General features: G+C 38.4%; 2 protein-coding genes across 2 annotated transcripts; both read right to left on the bottom strand.

Moving 5' to 3' along the window:
* Positions 1-7,581: 7,581 nt before the first annotated feature.
* Positions 7,582-12,226, bottom strand: LOC115926166 (alpha-amylase B-like). Its single transcript, XM_030990704.1, has 5 exons — positions 12,087-12,226; positions 11,306-11,547; positions 10,630-10,814; positions 9,906-10,009; positions 7,582-9,071 (listed from the first exon to the last, which is right to left on the bottom strand). Exons 1-5 carry the CDS (start codon positions 12,224-12,226, stop codon positions 8,150-8,152), a joined length of 1,593 nt encoding a protein of 530 aa, XP_030846564.1. The 3' UTR covers positions 7,582-8,149.
* Positions 12,227-17,888: 5,662 nt separating this feature from the next.
* LOC757322 (D(2) dopamine receptor-like) lies at positions 17,889-19,427 on the bottom strand. Its single transcript, XM_001197849.2, has one exon. It carries the CDS (start codon positions 19,425-19,427, stop codon positions 17,889-17,891), a length of 1,539 nt encoding a protein of 512 aa, XP_001197849.2.

The raw sequence follows: 19,427 nt of genomic DNA, 5'->3' as shown, positions 1-19,427 counted from the left end.
GAGCTTGAACCATACAAATTCTGTTGATATAGACATTGACTTAAGTACGAATACCTGTACCTCTATAAATGACTTTCCAAAGGGTAAAGGATTGAAAATTGCACATTTAAATATTCGTAGTCTTAGAAATAAGGTGGATGATCTGCAATTATATTTGAAAGAAAATCCGTACGACCTTGTCAGAAACATGGCTAAGTGAAAACATTTGTAATTCATTGTTACAAATTGATGGGTATCATTTTGAAAGACTAGATAGAGACGAAAAGGGAGGAGGAGTTGGATGTTTTATACAAAAAAATATATCATATATTAGACGACCTGATCTTGAAGACCGTGAGTTAGAAATTATGTGGCTAGAGATAAGACTACACAATCACAAACCAAAGTATCTTGGAGTTGTATATCGTCCACCTAACAGTAGAAGTGCTTTTTTCAATAACCTAGAAATTAATTTAGAAAATATATGTATGTTATCAAATGATATTGTAATATTAGGTGATTTAAATTGTAATATGTTAACTCAGAATAATCTTTCAAAGCAGATACATGATCTGAGTGACAATATGCATTTGTCTCAGCTGATAAGGACCCCGACACGTATAACCGTTAATAGTACAACCCTTATTGATCTAATTCTTGTGTCAAATAATTTGAAATCACTGGAGAGTGGCACACGGTCTATCGGTCTAAGTGATCATTTATTGATATACCTTGTATTGAAAGAAAAACCACCGCCCTCTATATGTTCTGTGAGTACCTACCGTTCATTTAGAAACTTTAATGAAATTTTTTTCAAAAATGATGTTAAAGATACAAACTGGGATAATTTGTACTTAAACAATCACAATGTTGAGAATATGTGGAATATTTTCAAATGTAAATTCAAAGACATTTGTGATCTTCATGCACCGTATGTCACAGTAAGAAAACGTTCTAGGGGGTCACCTTGGATTACCAACGAATATTTATGTATCGCAAGAGATAGGAATTATTTTAAATGCAAATTTGATAAACACAGAACTACAGACTACAGGGAAAAGTTTAAAGAATTCAGAAATAAGGCAAATGTACTGAACAAGAAGTTAAAGAAACAATATTATAAGAATCTTTGCATTGAAAATGGTAATGATATGAAAAAATCCTGGAAAGTACTCAAAGACTTACTCCCAAAGAAAGATGCCAATTCTGATCATAAAATTCTTGTAAATGACCAAATTGTAGTAGACAAAGAAAAAGTAGCAGAATTGTTTAATGAAAGTTTCAATAATATTCAAAGCCAACTAACAGGAGCGAATGATTCTCATCTCAATATAAATGCATTGCAAACATTACCGCAAACAGCACATGAATTCAAATTTACAGAGATCGAGGAATGTTTTGTATTAAAAGAACTACTCAAGCTTGATGTTTCAAAAGCAGTTGGTATTGATGATCTTCCTCCAAAGCTACTTAAAATAGCTGCCCCACATATTGTTAGAGTCTTAACAGTATTGTTCAATTGTTCATTGTCAAAAGGGTACGTTCCTCATGACTTCAAAGTTGCTAAAATAACCCCTATTCATAAAGGTGGAAACAAAATGGAATTAACTAACTACCGACCTATTTCCATTCTCCCCACAATGTCAAAGATATTTGAAAAAGCAGTGCACAATCAGATATACTCTTACTTAAACAAACATTCTTTGTTAAGTGAACGGCAATCAGGTTTTAGACCAGGGCATTCAACTCTAACATGCTTGACTGAAATAGTCGAAGGTATACTTGACAATATGGACAAAGGTTTGGTCACTGGAGCCATTTTTCTTGACCTGAAAAAGGCGTTCGACGTTATACCACATCCATTGATTATTAAGAAAATGTTATTGTATGGTATTGGGGGAGTTGAACTTGAGTGGTTCGAATCCTATCTATCTAATAGGCAACAATGTGTATTCTTGCAAGGGACTAAGAGTAATTTTCTAACTGTGAAATCAGGAATTCCACAAGGATCAATACTGGGGCCATTAATTTTCTGCCTCTATGTGAATGATATTTGTAACCTGCAACTCCATTCTAAGACAAATATTTCCTTATATGCAGATGACACGGCAGTATTCATCATGGAAAGGATTATAAAGTTTGTGAATACAATCTCCAAAAAGATTTTACCCGTATCTTGAAATGGCTAAAATACAATGGACTGTTTTTAAATGCAAATAAAACCAAAACAATACTATTTGGTTCCAAAAGAAAAATTCAAAATAATAATATTTGTATTCGTTACAGTGACAATGTACTCGACTCAGTCGAAAGTATGAAATATCTAGGTGTAACACTAGACAAAAGCTTAACATGGTCGTTACATGTAAACGAAGTTGTTAAGAAAGTATCGGGTACGATTGCCTGCATTAGACGTATACGCAATTATATTTCCCGTAAGAATCTTATTACATTATACTATTCTCTTATCCTACCGCATTTAAACTACTGTAATTCAGTATGGGGAAATACTTCGAAACAAAATCTAACAAAGTTGCAAAAATTACAAAATAGATATGCACGATTAGTTCTTCGTGCCGAATATTTTACACCCCAAAATGTTTTAATGAGTAAATTGAAATGGCGGTCATTAGAGGAAAGAATTAAATATCAGAAATGCATCTTGATTTTTAAAATCATAAACGACCTATCACCACCGTATCTTAATCCATGTATAAGTAAAAGACCGATATTATATTCTACTCGTTATGCTTTAAACAGTCCATTATTCATTCCAAAGTGTAAAACAAATTTTAAAACGAAAACCTTAGCGGTTTCAGGAGCTAAAATATACAATAAATTACCCTATCATATTAAAAATTGTAAGTCGCTGCAAAGTTTTAAAAAGAATGTCAAAACCTTTCAGTTTCCCTTGTAAACATATTTTCACGTTAATTTGACCTTTATTTATTACATTTCATTCATCTAGTTTTTTCAATTTGATAGTTGTATTTTTTTTTCCTTATAATTTATTGTTAATGCGTGTTTTTCGTTACCTATGTTTAATTATTGTATATACCATGTATATTTTACCTTTGTATGTATGTTTTGAATTCATGTTATTATTGTACATGTTTTTTATGTGAATACAGGGCTCTCTGGGAGAGCAGGCTCAGAAATGAACTTGAATGAGACCACCCTGTTAAAATAAAACTATAATAAATAAATAAATAAATAAACTGCTGTATTACGTAATCCGAACATGATTTCTATTGGCCATATATTAAGGTATATACATTTCCAATTAGCTGATTTCTTAAAAGTCTTTGTGATCGTGTTTTGGCCGAAAGAAAATAGGTGTAAACATGGATAAACTATTCCATTTTATGTTACGAATTTTGAATCTATCTGATGATATAGTTCTGAACTCAACGGCAATGCCTCCGATGAATGTTGTTAATGATGATAGTGACGACGTACGGTTGAGAATGCCTCAGTGTTTACAACATAGAAGCTTAGCTAAAGCCGGGGTTGTTTAGATAATACAATGATATCTATCCCCGAGAAAGAGTGTTTTATAAAGCCCATTGACTAGTACAGAGTCTTTATATTATAATTATATTTACTTACCGATAAATATGGCTTTGGTCTTTCCCATTCTCAACAAAATAATTTAATTTTGGATGCAATTTCCGGTTCAATTCACCCAGAAAGTCGATGCAGCAAACTAAAGCTTGTCTTTTTATTATCCATTATGCAACTCGACGGAGGTTCCATAAAAGATAATACGCCCCATCCAAGCAAATATAAATTGTTGTGGCCCGGTCCCAATATCCAATATCGCTAACTATGGCTCTACTGATAGGTAAAGGTATGGCCTTCTATTCATTTTTAAGGGAAAATATAAGCGGTTCAATTGTTTATCGAGTGTATTTAAATGCACTATTTAGAAAAAGAATGAAATTGTCATGTCTATTTTCTTTCTGTGTCCATCTGTCTCTCTCTCTCTCTCTTTTTCTCTCTCTTTGCATCTTTCGAGAGGATTAATTCTTTTATTTCATTTATACATGTACATCAAGCATTATATGTCCAAAATTTTAAAATATATAGCCGGCGCTTTCATATAAGTTCTGAGGAAAAAACTACAACATTTAAAGTTTAAATATATTGCTCTTGTTAATTTTCTTCCAGGTGCGTTTCGTTTTTATTAGGGGCGTTCACACCTCCAAAATAGTTAAATTAAAAAAATATGCATCGCGATCCAAAAATCTTCTTCTTTTTTTGCGTGTGTGGACATAACACTGGTCTTCGCGATTCGCATCGCGGTCCAATTCGCAGTAAGTCTGCGATCTTTCAGAATAATCGCGAAAGTTTGCCGGGCGCTGTGTATGTAAATGTTTAATATTGAGAATCGAAACTCGATTTAATTAATCGCAGGATTCCAAGCGCGCATACATCGTCGAGATTCACGCATGCACAGTTCGGACGTTCTTGCCGTCGAGCAATTCACTTCGCACTAAATTGACATGTGTGAACGGTCGCAAAAAAAAAATCGATCTTTGCATCGCAATCCCAATTGCACTAATTGTTATGTGTAAACGGGCCTAATGTGTGCACTTCTCGAACCACTAAAATCAGATAGTAGCTTTACAAACGCTCAATGTAGGTCATATAAACGGACCGATTGATATTTAAAGAGAAGGTTGAGTCTCAAATCTAAAAAAATGACATTTTTTCATATTTTATTGTTCAAGAAAAACTAAATTATCGAGAGACCAAAATGTTTTGGAGGTATTTTCCCTCTAATTTTACACTTGGTCCAAGACTTTGTAAGGGCGTTTATTGCCTACCATAGAATAATTCCAGGTCTTGATTGAAGGCAAACTTATATTCATATAATTCTTTTTCTCCGACAATGAACTGTCAAATAAAGTCAATTTTATAGATTTGTGACCATAATTTGCTCCTCAGTTGAAAAATCAATAGTGAGAGCAACCAGTGGCGTGGATGGCCTTCCAAAGTTCATATCAATAACAAGATGAGATAAGTCTTTGTGAAACACCCATCCCCCACCCCGCCCCGCCCCGCCCCTCTTTCCCCATATTTGTATAAGGCGCCAATCCAATTTCTCAAGGCTTAAGATAAAAACAACATTATGTGCACAGAAGTACCGTATGGAGCAAAATAACGAGCGTTACAATATTATGCATACAGATAAAAAGTGGTAAAACAATCAAGCAATAATTTCACTTACCGTAGCTAGCGATTTATTGCCCTGAATTGGCTTGTTTATCGGATTGAGGCACAAATTATCCTGTTATATACACAATGCCAACTCAAACGGAAGGATTCAGCTAGTGCTGCGGTTGAATGTAGTTCCGACCCGGATGTTTGACAGGCATACATCATAATACACGCTTTATGTTGTGTGGAAAGCAAAGTCTAGCGGTTGTTTGAAGAGATATTGAGGTGTAGCGATTAAACTGTGCTAAATTAATTTATACTTGACATGCCATGGAATGTAAATGAGAGCAGTTATCAAGAAGAAAAAAATCTCCATCATGTTTTTACTATAATTTTTTTAAATTCAAAACTTGGACATCCATTTCTCTAAAATGAAGAAATAGAAGGAGGAGGAGGAGGAGAAGAAGATGAAGGAGAAGGAGAAGGGGGGGGGGGAGAGAAGAAGAAGAAGACGACGACGAAGAGCAAGACGAAAAGCTTCAGTATGTCCGTAATTAGAAATATTCTTACAACTCTTAGATGCATACATGTACATAGTATAGCTTATCACTCTGGATTTTACAGATTTGGATTAGATTTGAAATCATTTATTCACTTTAGCTTGCATTTACGAATAAGAGCCCCCAAAACGACAATATGACATGGAACTTCTAATTTTGTTTTCATCATCTCTTATTAGATCTTGCTGTGTATAATTATCACAAACCTACCTGTTAAATGCTTATAGGCCCTAGTTTAATTTTTTGCTCGAAAAAGGGCAAATACTCTATTTGACGTGCAAAGTTGGAATACAACAGCAATATCAACCTTCATGCACAATGCTTAACAAATATACTATGACCGAGAAACTGAGATCGGTGTTTTGGCGAACGTGATTCGGACCATGCATGATTTGAAGGTTAATAATTGAGATAGTGGGGGGGGGGGGGTGAACCCCGATCCAACAACAAATATTGAGAGGGCAAGTTCCAGCTTTATAACTAACCCAACCAATGTCATAATAGGTGTACGACAGTGGTGGATCCAGGGAGGGGGCCCTGGGGGCCCGGGCTTCCTCCCCTGGGGAAAAAAACAGGTAAAACACGTTAATTTTACCTTTATTTGGTGACGGCCCCCTACCCTGGGCCTCAAGGGGGGGGGGGGATTTTCAAATTTTCGAGTGCAAAAAAAAACGAGTGCTCCTTACCCCCTTTGGCCTCCTCCCCTGCCGCCGGCTGGATCCGCCCCTGGTGTACGAAGCGTGGGGGAGAGGCTGGCAAGCTGCCTCTCCCCCTCCAAAAAATTCTGAAACTACCCGTTTGGACAAGTTGTTTTTGTAGCGTGCAATGTCGCCTTTCTCTGATAAAATTGAACACTTCCATACCATTACCTTGTGTGCTAACATTTTTATGTTGCATAATGTGAGAGATTGTTAGGTACATTTCTTTTTTGGTAACATAGATTACTAATACATAAACCATCATCTGAGCAGAAGCGAACCAATAGGCTTTTCCCGTAATGTAACCGAATATTAATGTATACGTCTTTATGAAGTGCCTCGATAATAATTATTTTATTCACTTAATACAAATAATTTATCTCAATAATAAGAATGCGAATCGCATACATCATTTGTTTCTACATGTAGGTAGGATAAGCATAAGCATTATGGCTTGTTCTAACTAACGACACAAAGTATATGCAGTTTGCATTCTGACTATCTAATTATAATTATTTGTAATAGGTGAATGAAATAATTTGTATCGAGGCACTTCACCTCGTTTCACTATGTGATTGGCCTATTTGGGACTCTCCTTGAACTGCTTGAAGTGACCAGCTGCCAACAAGTATCTGCTAATACTTGAACTAGTAATGGTTTGCAATTCCACAATGTGATAAAACCTGATTAACATTTGGATCTGGAAGTGGAAATATATGTACTTATATATATACTTTTTTTTGGGGGGGGGGGGCTGATAAAGTAACAAAGAGATTCCAAACAATTACCTAATACATTACTGAATGCATTAATAAAACATCATTAACTTAATAAAACAAACCTAGTTTGGGGTGTTACAATACACACAAATGAATCTATTAATAACAATTCATTTCTAATATGCCTAAGTCGTTTTAAAGGAATTCGATACTATTATCACTAATAATTAAATGTTGCTTTAAGTTATCTCTTCGCTTTATTTTCTCTACTTGTTTCATATACATGTACATTTGGAATAATACATTACACATTTATAAACATGCTTAAAATAGTCATGATTTCTCTGGAACACGCCCTATATCCATAGAAATGTAGTAAACACGAAAACTTTGTCAGTGTCCATGTACCAAACTCTAAGTCCGAATTTGTAATGATTTTTTTTAAATACCTACGCACTGGGATCATAGAAACATTGTTAACATGATAACTTTGTATATATGTACCAAGCTAAACATCAGAACAATCATGATTCTCTTCACTGTCTACGTACGGTAATCATGGAAACATGAGAAACAAGGTACCATGGTGACCAATATACCAAACACAACGTCAAGTACAATCAATAACAAACAAACATTGACTTTATCTGTCACTAAACGCTGTTAAACGATATTGGATACAAAGGTGACATGGTACAACGTTAGTGTTTTTATTTGAGGAACAAAGAGCAAACGGACAAATGTTATTTGAGAGGATAAGATGGAAAACAGGAAGAGAGGATTATCATCGAAATCGGACTCTTCCAAGGCGGGGCGGAAGATAGAGGGAAGAGAAAAAGAATCAAAGAAGAGAGAGAGAGAGAGAGAGAGAGAGAGAGAGGTGGTAATAGAGAGGGAGAGAAAATGTTGCTACTCTACTTTTGCGACTCTGTTCTCACATTACGTTTATCTTTTAATAGTCATTGTAAGTTTGAATATTATTTGCTTTGAACATGTTGAATATTCCGTGATTCATGATTCCGTTGAATGTTTAATGAATGAAAAGCAGTAATGCAATGACTGCAATCAATAATACATTAGCTTTTAATTGTACTGTCCCCGCTTCGACTACACATCCAGTATAATCAGACCGACCCGACGTAGCAGCAATGGTCAATGCTACCATCGCGTCTCGCTCATTGTTACTCGGTAGCAGATCGATGTAGGCTAATCCATCGTCATCGACGACCACGGATGTTCCTGAGCAGCCCGTGGTCGTAGGCTCACCCGTGATCAGATCACAGTATGTCCCGGATCGTAGTCCTGTCTGCAGAGTCTCCGATTGACGAATCATCTCGTTGTTCAAGGCGAAGAAGGCCTTGTCGCCCCGAGAAAAGGCGATGAAATTATCGCCATTGTCCCACCAGTTATCAACCGGCTCATCCCCAGCAACGTTACGGAAACAGACCATGTTGCGTATCGCCCTCCAGCGATGTTCACAAACCCAACCACCATCGCATAATCCTTCCGCGTTGATCACGACGTCGTCTGTATTACCTGAACTATCAGAGGGCGGTCCCTGGTCGCTATCTACAAAGACATACCCGCTGAAAATACGCGCAGTTCCGTAATTCCACGCCAAACCGAACGCGAGACCGATCTTGTATTCGCGCGGTTCTTCAAACGACAGGATATCGCCTCCGCCTCCATGGTTGCGTTGGTTGTCGTGGTTCTCGACGAAGACGATCGCGTTTTCACTCGGCATCATCCCCCATCTCGGATCAAAACCAAACGCTTGAAACTGATCAGGTGGGACAGAGGCTCGTCCGAGTAAGGCCATTTGATCGCAGAATTTAAACTCGGTAACGTCACCGGTTTGAAAGTACTCGCTAGGCATAATGACCTCGTTGCTGAATCGGTCAATGACCTCCTGATAGATATATGGCCTGCCTCCAAACGTACAGTCGTGAAGGCTGGACGAATGAAAGACAATAATACAAAATCACCGCTAATATTACAGTAAAGCTAAAGTTATGATATAAAGAAAGATTACCATTGGTTAATAAAGTAAAAAAGAAGACAAAAAACAACACACCAACATCAACAACAAATAACTAAATCGACCAGGAATTTAAAGTGAAGACAAAAACGATATCTCTGTGGTCTCCTTCTCCTAAAAGTTTCTCATTTTCTTCGTTTTCTAACCCTATGGACTACTCAGCATGTAAACATTGTATTTTTTTTATATTTGGAGTTCAGCAGGGTATTTATGTACCAACCCTTTTATAGTCCTACGTCAGGCGCTATGACGTCCTGTGTACAACAGGCATATACTACATAACAGAATATTATGCGTGCCCTTGTCAATGCTATCTCCAGATATGAATTTGGGTTCTAGGACACCTCCCACCTGGACATCCACCCCCGGATAACCGTCCCCAGTCAACTACCCCCTAACACAAATACCCCCTGGGACAACTACCCACTAGGGCAACCAACCTCTAGGATGACTACCCCCCCCCCCCCACCCAGAACAATTACCCCCGGACAACCACCCACCAGACAACTACCTCCTACGACAACTACCTCCGGGATAACTACCCCCCCCCCAGACAACTACCCCTTAGGACAACTACCCCCAGACAACTAACCTAGGGGGTAGTTGTCCTTGGGGGTGTTGTCCGGGGGTAGGTGTCGAGGGGGTAGTCGTCCGAGGGGGTGGTTGTCCCGGGGGTAGTTGTCCTAGGGGGTAGTTGACAAGGGGTGGATGTCCAGGGTGTCAGGATACGATGAATTTGGTTACGTACCGAATTTCCACATCGTCCAATTCAGCAGGGTACATGTGTTTAGCTGCATCAATCCGGAACCCTGCCACGCCCATGTCTATCATAGTATTGAGATATTCTACAACCTAGGTAAAACAGACACGAGGCAGAATAAGAAAAACATGTACACGATCAGAGTAGTTACAAGAACTTGAAGGAGGGGTGGACTATTTTAAGCATGTACAACTAGAAGAAACAAAAATGGCTTGTAACTGGGCCAAAATCTATTAAATTGTCGGGAAAGATGTGTGATAATACAGTTTTATTTTGCTTTGATTTTTGCGACTGTTTTGGAAAATTACACTAGACATAAATGGCGGCAAGACCTACTTTTAAGTAACATTTCTTTCAGTGTTATTTTATTTCGTTTTGCTTAACGTTTGTTTTGTTTCTGTTTTATTAATTGACCTACGGGATGGAATTACTGTTGATACAAACATTTTTTAATCATTGCTTTTTATTGGACCCCTTTGTTTCCAATATGTACTTCTTAATTTGTTATAAATAATCATAATTGATTTGTAATGTTTTTTTTTTTTTATACACACAAAAAATGAATTACATTGGATTGAATTGATACTTTATTGAAAATTTACCATAACTTCACGATGTTCAATGGTGCTTTAACAGAATTTAATGTTGTAACATTCAGATATTTAGGTAATAAGACGCAAATCTCATAATTTCGGCTCTTTCCAACCCATACCTTGTCTCTGCCATAGTAGCCGTTCAATTCCCCATAGTGTATGTCACTCAGACCAAGCAGGTTGCAGTAACGCATTTCAACTGTATTATTGATATCATGAATACCGCCATCATCGGTTGGACACAATCCAAGTTTGACGTTGAAATCATTCTCTGTGAAAGGAACGCCTGGGAAGTCATAGCTACCTGTGTATAATAAACAGCAGTAGGTATTATTATATGTATATTACCTCACCCTGTTTCATCAATAAGGACTTTTAGATTTGCACGACGAGAACGTGGACTGCTAGGTGTGACATCCTTTTAAGGCAATGTGATGTCCTTTTAAGGCGCAGCCGGGCACTGCCAGTGCCTTCAAAGGACGTCAAATTGCTTTTAAAGGATGTCACACCTAGCAGTCCACGTTCTCGTCGTGCAAATCTAAAAGTCCCTATTATTATATATCATTATTGCCGCAATTAACAGCTGTACAACATTTGCAACATAAATAAAATACGACGATTTAGTCATCACATTACTGTCATCATCATCATCATCATCACCATCGTTATCGTCGCTATCATCATCATCATCATCATCATCATCAGCATTATCATCTTCATCATCGTTAGTATCATTATGACCATCATTGTCATTATCATCAGAATTATCATCGTCGTCGTCATTGTCTCACTCACCACCAGCCATGTGGTTGATGACGGCGTCGACGTAGATGCGGACATCGACAGCCAGACACCGTGCCACCATACCAGCGAACTCCTCCGCTGTTCCGCTTCTGCTGTTGAGCTGGTAGCTGAGTGGCTGGTAGCGCTCCCACCAGGGGTACGGGTAGGGAGGGTTATAGGGGTTGGTGGAGAATATCAGGTGCTCGCTCGGCGGAGAAACCTGAACACCGGCGAACTTGTGGGGTCCGATGAATCTAGAGAGAGTGAAGGGTACGAAGAGAGAGAGAGAGAGGGGGAGAGTGAGGAAAAGAGAGAGAGAGAGAGAGAGAGAGAGTGAGGATAGAGAGAGATAGAGAGAAGGAGAGATGGAGAGAGAGAGAGAGAGAGAGATAGGAGAGAGAGAAAAGAGAGGTAGAAATTTAAAAAAAAATGGTTAGAGATAATTGGGTCAAAGAAAATGTCTGCTTTAAGGTTGACAACTCCTACCAAATAAAGCATATTTGCATTATATGTAGCGTTGCGCTGCAACAAATATTTACCACTCCCGGGTGTTTCTTGTTACATCGTAGTGTGCAATCAAAACCAAAAAAATGCTTATTTTAAAGTAAAAGATATTTTCCTTTCAATGATGAACAAAGAATCTGGATTTTGCACTTTGGAAGATAATTTATGGGACTTGATTATTTTTTTAAAGATTGAGTCACACTTTGTTTTTCTACAGCGTAAAAATTCATTCTACTATTTCATTAAGAAATGAAGTTGTGTAAAAAGAGAAGGATTATTTATAGCGAACCTTTCACATTCTTCGGCGATATCAGTCCATTTCCATTCGAATAGGTGTACGATCACGGTTCGACCATCAGCAAAGTTTGGTTCGGTACTCGAGCCATACACGACGGAGATCACCAAAGACAGCACCACAATCCGAAACATTGTCCCTAATGAACAAAAGGTTTAAAGACAAATATCATCACGAATCAAAAAGGCTTTCAAATTAAACAAAAAGCTATTACAATAAATTATAATAACCCTTTGCGTAAGATATAAAAGGTGGTGTTACGACATGGTGATTATTTAATCACTTTTCCTGCACTTTACAACACAACGGTAGCAACATTTCTGACATAAATAATCAAAGTAGCTGTGAGTCTGTGACATTTTTAATCAACATCTCCCCTTCACGAGCCAGTGTGTGTGTGTGCGTGCGTGTGTGTGTGTGTGTGTGTGTGTGTGTTGGGTATGTACAGACGTGTATCAATCAGATATGATTATTTACGTGACCGACCTTTAAACCTCACCATCCGAAAGACGTGACTCAGTTTCGAACCTGCGTCCTCGGCTGAATCCAGTTTGTAACTTCAATTGTTAGCTGGATAACAGGCGCACGCCACAACGCCAGTATTCTACTCATGAGCATAGGTATCATACTGTATATGAAATTGTGTAAGGTTTGTAACATAGTGAACGTGACAAATGCATATTACGTAATCCGAACATGATTTCTATTGGCCATATATTAAGGTATATACATTTCCATTTAACTGATATCTTGAAAGTCTTTGCGATCGTGTTTTGTAGAAAGTTAATGAGTGTAAACATGGATTAACTACTCCATCAGATGGTACGAATTTTGAATCTATCTGATGATATGATATTATAGGTCTAAACTCAACGTCCATGCCTTCGATGAATGTTGTTAATAGTGACGACGTACGGTTGAGAATGCATTAGTGATTACAACATAGAAGCTTATCTACGGTTGTTTAGATTATACAATGATATCTATCCCCAAGAAAGAGTGCTTTATAAAGTCCATTGACTAGTACAGAGTCTTAATATTATAATTATATTTACTTACCGATAAATATGGCTTTGGTTTTTCCCATTCTCAACCAAATAATTTAATTTTGGATGCAATTTCCGGTTCAATTCACCCAGAAACACGATGCAGCAAGCTATAGCTTGTCTTTTTATTATCCATTATGCAACTCGACGGAGGTTCCATAAAAGATAATACGCCCCATCCAAGCAAATATAAATTGTTGTGGCCCGGTCCCAATTTCCAATATCGCTAACCTTGGCTTTAGGTAAAGGTATGGCCTTCTATTTATTCTTAAGGAAAAATATAAGCGGTTCCATTGTGCAACGAGTCTATTTGAATGCACTATTTGAAAAAGGATGAAATTACCAGGACAATTTTCTCTCTCTGTCCATCTGTCTCTATGTCTCTCTCTCTCTCTCTCCCTCTCTCTCTCTCTCTCTCTCTCTCTCTTTTCTCTCTCTCTCCCTTTGCCTCTTCAGAGAGAATTTATTCTTTTATTTCATTTATACATCAAGCATATGTCCAAAATTATAAAATATATAGCCAACGCTTTCAAATAAACTACAACAATGAAAGTTATAAATATAATGCTCTGGTAATTTTTATTCCAGTTAGGGGATTTCACACCTACCCCAAAAAGTGACATTTAAAAAAAATGCATCGCGATCCATTTGTTGGTGTTTTTTTTGCGTGTGTGGACATAATGATTCAACTGATCTTCGCGATTTGCATCGCGATCCAATTCGCAGTAAGTCTTGCGATTTGTCAGAATAAACGCGAAATTTTGCCGGGCGCTGTGTATGTGAATGGCATTGAGAATCAAAACCAGATTGATTTAACCCGAGGATTCCAAGCGCGCATACATCGTCGAGATTCACGCATGCGCAGTTCGGACGTTCTTGCCGTCGAGCGAGAATTCTCAGTGTGTCGCCAACAAAAATCGATCTTTGCATCGCGATCCAAATCGCACTAATTGTTATGTGTGAACGAGCCTAATGTGTTCACTTCCCGAACCACTAAAATCAGATCAGGGACTTGATAGACATTTGATCAGCTTTACAAACGCTCAATGTAGGTCGTATAAACGAACCGCTTTTATGATATCCCGAGTGATGTTTAATTCAAGAGTTAATTTGAATAGTGCACTGCAGTCAACAAACCATATTTTGTGCAAATCATGGGATTTCAGGTTTGGCTAATTTGATGTGTATTTTGACGGGGAAATGAAATAACATTGAACCCCACTCAACATGCGACGGATCAGTTAGGGATCTTTATGGGGAGGGATGTACATATTATGCTTCCATGATGACTGGTCCACATACATTTTGATATTCTGATCTGTCAAATAATTAAAGCTTTGCTAGCATCATTTTGCGGCATCAATAGTACTTGAACAGAAATGTCAAGCGCGCATACATCGTCGAGATTCACGCATGCGCAGTTCGGACGTTCTTGCCGTCGAGCGAAAATTCTCTGTGTGTCGCCAAAAAAAAATCGATCTTTGCATCGCGATCCAAATCGCACTAATTTTTTGTCTCCAAAGGAAAATGAAGAGGTGTAACTTTTGTAAGTAAATGTAAAAGATCATTGGTAAATTTATAAAGACCTATGTTAAATTATTTTGTTATTTTGTATCCAATGTTATAAATGTACAATTTTTCTTTGAGAGAAATTAATAAAAACTTATGAAAAAAAAAAAAAATTGTTATGTGTGAACGAGCCTAATGTGTGCACTTCCCGAACCACTAAATCAGATCAGGGACTTGATAGAGATTTGATCAGATAGTAGCTTTACAAACGCTCAATGTAGGTCATATAAACGAACCGCTTTTATGATATCCCGAGTGATGTTTAATTCAAGAGTTAATTTGAATAGTGCACTGCAGTCAACAAACCATTTGTGCAAATCATGGGATTTCAGGTTTGGCTAATTTGATGTGTATTTTGACGGGGAAATGAAATAACATTGAACCCCACTCAACATGCGACGGATCAGTTAGGGATCTATATGGGGAGGGATGTACATATTATGCTTCCATGATGACTGGTCCACATACATTTTGATATTCTGATCTGTCAAATAATTAAAGCTTTGCTAGCATCATTTTGCGGCATCAATAGTACTTGAACAGAAATGTCATAACAAATTACTTTACTAACGAAAATGCTTGGTTTTGTTTGGTTTTAATTACGATGATGAAACATGAAATACAAGCACATATAATACATAATAAAACATGAAGAAACAAAACACTTTAATATTGTACATGGAATATTCTAGAAAAATAATTAAAATGAGGATCGAGGATTACTCGCTTGGGATCAACCGAACAACATGATCTGTTCTTCCTCGAGGTATAAATTAGATATCTATCATCTGACAATGAGCAAACATCAGTCTGATAATTGTTTTTATTTTAAAGTGTGTGTGTCGGGGGGGGGGGGGTTACATATCTTACTTTGGAAATGAAAGACAAATTTACAAGGTCTCTGATGAGAGGGTTGGCGCAGAAAAGTTCTCAATTGTCTTCTTATCTGGTCCTGTCCCTACTTTTATTCATATGATCACTTTCTCTCCTTCTTTCTCCCCCTCCCGTGATTCGATGGGAGGGAGGGGGCACGCCCCCCCCCCTAGGCCCTGCAGCTACGTCTCCGCACTTTAAAAAACAAACGAGAAAACTTCATACAAGAGTGAATAAAACACATTCCACTGAAGGAGAAGATGTATCATCCTCTTGACTACTGGTGGATCGTGCCGCTAATTATCAAATCAATTTGAAAATGGTGGTAAATGCACTTTAAAAAGTAATGGCCGACGACCACAAAGTGAATGAGATAGACAACATGCTTTTTGACGCCTAAACAGTTCAGTTCCCTTTTAACTGATCGTGCAAACACTCCATAATGCATCGGTGGGTTATTAATTGATTCAATTGCGTGAGAATTAAATCGAGGATATGGCTTTAAATCGCCTGCATGGTTTCCAGAATAACCTTGAATGTCACACTTTGTTTCATAGAATACTTGGCAATTATTTACGCCAATGTCGGTGGATACAGAGAGGAAGGGGCAGGTAGCTGATTCTCGACTCTTTTCCAACAAAAAGAAAAGTGCCACTGTTACGACAAAGTGCCCCGTATAAAATGATGAACGATGTTCCTCCCGGGAAAGAATAACTTTCCTTCTATTCATGCCCCGCCCAGGTAAAGTTTCTTAATCTGTTTTGGCTTTAGTAAATATATATTACGGACTTTTAGATTCTGCACGACGAGAACGCAGACTACCCTTTTAAGGCAATGTGACGTCACTGCCAGTGCCTTAAAAGGACGTGACATTGCCTTAAAGGGGCATCCACGGGTAAGAGGACATTTTTTTTTTTTTTTTTTGGTCTCGAAATTTGAAAATTTGACATTTTTCTCCGTTGGGGGGGGGGGGGTAAGGACAGCTTTTTTAGGTCAGCCATGGGGAAAAAATGCAAAGGGGGGGGGGTTTAGGGAGGGTTGAGGGAGGGTTTACACACAGAAAAATACCAAATGGGGGGGGGGGTTAACCCTCCCACCCCCCCCCCTGTGTACGCGCCTGACATTGGTTGCATTACGAAAATGGCCTATTGCACCAGCTTAATATCAATAAAACGATGCAAAAGTTTGTGTCTTTCCTATTTAAATGTACAACTAAACGTTCGTATTGCTGTGAGACTTTATACACATCTGCCATTTACATCTCGCTACAATAGACATATGCGCAGCTCAATAAAAAAATGGCAATTAATTAAATATGTCTTTTGATATTATATATACTGATTATTGAAAACCTGGAAACCTTATGCTTATATGCGATACAAAATGTTAGGAGGCAAAACAAAAACTAACAAACTATTTAAAAAGGAGACAGGAGGTGCACATGTCTCTAAAAAGGCAAAACAATAATTATTTTTTAAAAGCCCTGGCACTCTTCTTCAAACTATAACAAATTTAGCCACATTTAAATTGCTTTGCGTAAGACGACGTAATCTCTTTGTAAACGAGCGATATGAATAGCCAATGATTAATTCATTTCCACGTCTGTCTTTTATTATTTCCGTTCATGCCACTGTTTGCTGTCACCATTTACCGGCAGTGGTCTCTCAAGCCTCAAGGGACGTACAAATCATGGTCACAAATCTACACAATTTATATTTGTTGATAATTCATTATTGAAGGAAAAATATTATCTAAAGATCATAATGGTGAGAGCAAACAGTGGCATGAACGGCCTGCTATAGTTAAGTTTAACTTAAAGTCGATCTTAGTCTTTATGACACACCCCCTGGTATTATACAAAGACGGATCACTTGCTCTTGAAATCAATCAATCGTGTACAGTGATGTATCTAATAACTAAGAGGATTTACATTTCAACACAGTGTATAGGGTACCATGACTATTTATGTTAATTTCAGTTCAACCTTAAAGCCCCACTGTCCTACTTGTAGCTACTTGCTCCCTCTATATAGAAAACTTCCCCAATCGGTGCCCGTTGGTCTCCCATGATCCTCTTTTTCTTATGTTATGTTAGCCACCTGTCAGTGACCTCGCTGTGTGGTCTAATCCCTCCTGGCCCAGTAGTATTGACGGTCTATAAGTCCTCCTTTGATTTAAATATTAAACGATTAAAACACTCCAATTAAATCATTAATATATATGAATTAAATACACGTTTATTATTCTGTCAAACATCCCTAAGAGACGTTTTTGTTCTGATGTGATTTTGAGTCAGAGAAACATGCATATTATTCCTCGCTACGCTTACAAAAGATATTCCTCATGTCCTTTCTAAAGCGAGAGTTTACGATGAGGTAAACGAACACATTAATGACGTGGTTGATGAGTCGAATATGATACAAGAGCACCACGGTACAGTCTCCCGCGTACGAACTTCGAAACGATTTCACCAAAGCTAAAGGCAGGTTTTCGAAGATGATCGCCGGCACAGATGTAAAGAAAAAGATAGCGGTCGTGATTAAGAGCATCCGGGTCATTGCGTCTTTACGTGGGCGATGGTTTGTCCCTGTTCGGGAAAGTGCGAGTTTGGAGAACCTTCGCTTTAACGAGGTGGCCTTGTCTACATGTCTCTCTGGTTCGGACATTTCTCCTTGTCCCTGTTTGTCCTTGAAAACAAGGACCCTGGAATCTTTGGACTTAAATGTACGGTGAGAGTTTTTACGGGGTCCTTCATTTGCAATACCAAGGTTAGATGGGGATGTCTTCTGGTTACCAGGTATTGAGCTAGACGCTGCCACTGTTTCATCTAGGAACGGACCAAAGGGACTGGTGCTATCAGGTTCGGATAGAACTTTCTCTTGTTTGTCCATATTCAATACATCACAGCGGGTTTCACCACTGGGACTGTCTTTGCAGTTGTTAGCAGAATCCTGTTGACCAAAGTTCTTATGGCTTTCAAGTTCACTCATCTGACATATTGGTCCAATTGGCGGTGATGACGTCGTTTCGAAGTAAACTCCGGGGGGCAACGCTTTGGTAATGACTTCCGTTGATGGTTCCTCCACCAAGGTACTGACCGCACGTTCATGCCCACTCAACATATCAGAAGCCGAGCAACTAGGGTAGTTGCTATCCTCAGGAGCAATTCTGTTTCGTGAGAGGACACTTCGTTTAGAATGAGACCACAAAGATCTTGACTTATCATCTCCTTTGGCTTCATCCTGTCCTCGACTGTCACTTCCCACTCTTCTGTGATGCTTGATTTTCAAGTAGATCTTTGAGTACATCAACGTGCATGTCAGGGTTGCAATACCAAGCAAGATGTTATAATGAATTCCGTTTGCCAATCCAAGCCACACTGGTCCCACCAAAGCACATGCGGTTGAATCGGAGACGTCAATGGCCTTTGCAAAGAGCGGATAAGATATTTGGGACACTGCAGTGTAAATGACGCAAACTAAGATCGCCACTATGTAGATATTTAGTGAAGGTCGTTTGCTGAGTGGTTGGCATACGATGAGAAAGCGATCGCATGAGAGTAACGTGGTGAACGCTACTGAAGTCACGGCCCCACATCTACGGATATACATGACTAACTTACAACCATCGTCAGATCGGAAACCGTCTTCGATCGTCCAAGTGACAACGGCGATTAAACATGCTGACGCTACGAGATCAGCGACCCCAAGCGCTACGATCAGGTAATCCGTCGATATTTTGCGAATCTTTTTAACTCCGTAGATATATATGATGATAACGTTTCCCGATATCCCGGTCAATACATAGGTCACAAGGAGAATCATCTCAACGATAGCCAAGGCATCCAT

Source organism: Strongylocentrotus purpuratus, unplaced genomic scaffold, assembly GCF_000002235.5.
Source record: "Strongylocentrotus purpuratus isolate Spur 01 unplaced genomic scaffold, Spur_5.0 spur5_scaffold_19, whole genome shotgun sequence".
Lineage (NCBI taxonomy): Eukaryota > Metazoa > Echinodermata > Echinoidea > Camarodonta > Strongylocentrotidae > Strongylocentrotus > Strongylocentrotus purpuratus.
This window is presented reverse-complemented; position numbering and strand designations above follow the sequence as displayed.